The sequence below is a fragment of the Dromaius novaehollandiae genome, unplaced genomic scaffold (assembly GCF_036370855.1).
Source record: "Dromaius novaehollandiae isolate bDroNov1 unplaced genomic scaffold, bDroNov1.hap1 HAP1_SCAFFOLD_45, whole genome shotgun sequence".
Lineage (NCBI taxonomy): Eukaryota > Metazoa > Chordata > Aves > Casuariiformes > Dromaiidae > Dromaius > Dromaius novaehollandiae.
In genome coordinates this window covers 1383714-1386887 of record NW_026991505.1, presented here as the reverse complement: position 1 = coordinate 1386887, position 3174 = coordinate 1383714, and the positions used below count along the sequence as shown (strand labels likewise).

General features: G+C 46.1%; 1 protein-coding gene across 1 annotated transcript; it reads right to left on the bottom strand.

Moving 5' to 3' along the window:
* Positions 1 to 1046: 1046 nt before the first annotated feature.
* On the bottom strand, positions 1047 to 2015 carry LOC135327051 (olfactory receptor 12D1-like). Its single transcript, XM_064504669.1, has one exon. The coding sequence runs from the start codon at positions 2013 to 2015 to the stop codon at positions 1047 to 1049; it is 969 nt and encodes a 322-aa protein (XP_064360739.1).
* Between the last annotated feature and the right edge of the window lie 1159 nt (positions 2016 to 3174).

Genomic DNA, 3174 nt, shown 5'->3' with positions numbered 1-3174 from the left:
ACTATCATCATCATCATCATTCTATAACACTGTTAAAAATGATAATAACAACAATACTAGAGGCAGCCTTTTTAAGGCTTATGGTAGGAGTCTCAACATGGAATGTGTTGAGCAAGTACGTATTGTGTGAAACACACCTGGCATGTTGGTGAAGTTTATGAATATGTGGAAAAAACCTGTAGGACAGATAAGAATCAAAAGATCTCTCCAGCTGCTACTCTTAATCCCCATCACCCAAGCTCACCTTACCTTTAAGCCCTAAGGATCAGTTCTGGAAGCTTTCTTCAAATGGAATCCACCATTCCCACTCATTTTGAGATTAAGGGTGAGATTCAATCTGAGATTAGGACACCTACGTTTGGGGTTCCAAATGTACCTTCCTCCCTGTGAGACAAGTGCCTGAACAGCAGTTTTAACCACTGTGAATCTAGGCAATGGGGGTGGGATTCAGTTGCCCAACATAGGTGTCTAGCACCATCTCAGATGCCCTAAGATAGCTGACAGCCATACAGGGCTGGTAGATCTGGCGCAGGACCTGTGCCTTTCTGGAGCAGCAGAGAGACACCAGCTGAGGTACACAGAGTATTTCAAGTGGCATGACATACATGTCTGCACATGGCCAACTGGATCCCACAAAACCAACTGAATCCCTCCTTGTCTGTCGGCTTTAGGCTAAGATGAATCATTTCCTGACTTCTCTTGACAGCTCTGACTTGGGGTGAGATTCAGCTGCCGAAAGAAAGAAAGAAAGAAAGAGAAAAAGAATGAAGTGACTTTTGAGGGTAAATCACTCTAAAAAAGGTGTTTTTATTGAAGTATCACTCTCTGGAGCCACTTCTCTTCTCCACTTGGAGGAATGGGAGTGGCTGTTCCACCAACATATATTCATCTTTATGCACTGATATTGCCCAAGACAGGAGACACAGGGCCATATGCAGTAGGTAGGATTTTTCTGAAGGGACCCAGGCTGTTGGCAGTGAAAAGCAGATTTCTGCACAAGACATTCTTGAGCCAAAAGCTCCTCTGATTGCATTGTCCATTGCCTACTACCCCACGCAAGCTGCAAGGCAGAACATTTTCTGCACTAGTAACTCTCTGGAGAAAAGTCTTCTCTTTAGGGCACGTTTCACCTCTGCATTCCTCAGGGTGTAGATCAAAGGGTTGAGGACGGGGGTGACAACAGTATACATAAGGGTGGCTATCATGTCCCGCCTGGGTGAACTCCCTGAGGAAGGTGGCACATAGTTAAAAATAACAGGGACATAGAATAAGGCCACTACTGTGAGATGGGAGATGCAAGTGGAGAAGGATTTCCTCCTCCCCTCCCTCGACTGGACTTTCAGTCGGAGGAAGGAAAAGATGTACAGGTAAGAAAAGAGTGTGAAGACAAAGGGGCCTATCGCTATATTCCCCGTGATGATGCTGAGCAGGTGCAGGTTGAGCTGGTTGCTATTGCAGGCTAGCCTCACCAGGGGCTTGATGTCACAGAAGAAGTGGTGGATGTGGCTGGGGCCACAGAAATGGAGCCGGGAGGTCATGACTGTGTGCATCAGAGCATGAAGGAAGCCTGTAACCCAAGCGGCTGCAGCTAGCAGCAGGCAGGCCCGTGGGCTCATGATCAGGCTGTAGCGCAGTGGGTGGCAGATGGCCACAAAGCGGTCATAGGCCATGACAGCCAGCAGCAAAGCTTCGCTGCTGCCCAGGAAGTGGAAGAAGTGGAGCTGGCTTAGGCAGCCAGTGTAAGAAATACCCTGGTGCCCCCAGAGGAACCCAGCCAGCATCTTGGGGATGGTAACTGTGGAGTAGAAAATATCCAGGCAGGAGAGGTTGCAGAGGAAATAGTACATGGGGATGCGTAGCCGAGGTTCACATATCACCACAGTCACAATTGCCACATTCCCCAGCAGGCTGGACAGGTAGAGCAGGGAGAAGAGCATGAACAGGAACTGCTGCAGCCCTTGAAGGCTGGACAGGCCAAGCAGGATGAACTTGCTCACCTCTGTCTGGTTATCCATCCCTGCAGGGAAAGAGAGAAGAACTTAGCAGTAGCTTGCTATCCTTCTGTCCTGAGCTGTTATTTCTGTTCCCCAGAGTCCTCTTTCATAAGGTGCAGCAGCAGCTGATGCTGCCTCATGAATGGAAGAGATCAGACACCGAGTCCGGAAAGGGACACAAAAGAATCCCTTGATTTTCCACCCCAGCTGTTTCAACAAATACTAGAAACTGTTGTAACCTAGATGGCCATTACTGATGCTGGAGCTGCCACCTGTGTACCAGCTCACTGAAAGGAATGGCGTGTTTCAGGACAGCGAGAAAAGAAAATGGGAGGAAGGAAGGAAGGGAGTGAGGTAGGAAGGGAGAGAAGGAGGGAGGGAGGCAAGAGAAGTTGGTTAACTAGTTTTTAAGTAAAGATCATTCTGAAATCCTGTTTTCCCTTTTTTAATTCAAAAAAGGGTTTTCTGATAAGTTTTCTTCATTCCAAATCCTAGCTGAATATACTATATCTTTCGAAAGCTGAAGTATTTAGTAGTATAGTTGATTACATATAGTACACCACTTTCAAAGAGGACTAATTCAGACTGTTCGGTGGTGTCAGGAAACCTTTATATAGTCCTCCCTGTCACGGAAACAATCACATTTCTTTCCAACAAAGGAAAATTTCCATCTCTCTGATAACTCCTCTTGGGATCAAGCCTCTGAACCTTATGGGACTTCAGTGCAGAAAACATCAAGGCATAGCGTTTCAGGCACACAGAAAACTAATGATGTTGTGGGGAGCTGAACTGATTACTGATTATTTGTACAGCCAGCTCTCACAAGCAGGAGGAAGCTGTAGAATCAAAAGCCATTTCTGGAAATATGCAAGGTTATAGCACATCATTCTCAGGAAGACTAACAGCTTTAATGGGGAATTTGCCAAGGAGTTTGACACATGGTTTTGTAATTCCCAAGGATAATACATGGAATAAGTATCATGGCTTCCTTTGACCTGCTACAACTGCACAGCTGGACTCTGCCTCTGGCTTAACATGTTTTGCTCCCTTTATAGTCCATGAAGAGCTTAAAATGCTTTTTCTTTTCTTTTCACTTCTAAAGATGGAGATAACAAACTATGGTGATTTTCTGAAGGCCTCAAATACCTGTCTCACTGTCCCCTCTGCAAGCTGTGTTTGC

What these genes read in the sequence shown, in the direction of transcription:
- LOC135327051 (XM_064504669.1), bottom strand. Translation starts at nt 2,015, where the DNA reads ATGGATAACCAGACAGAGGTGAGCAAGTTCATCCTGCTTGGCCTGTCC.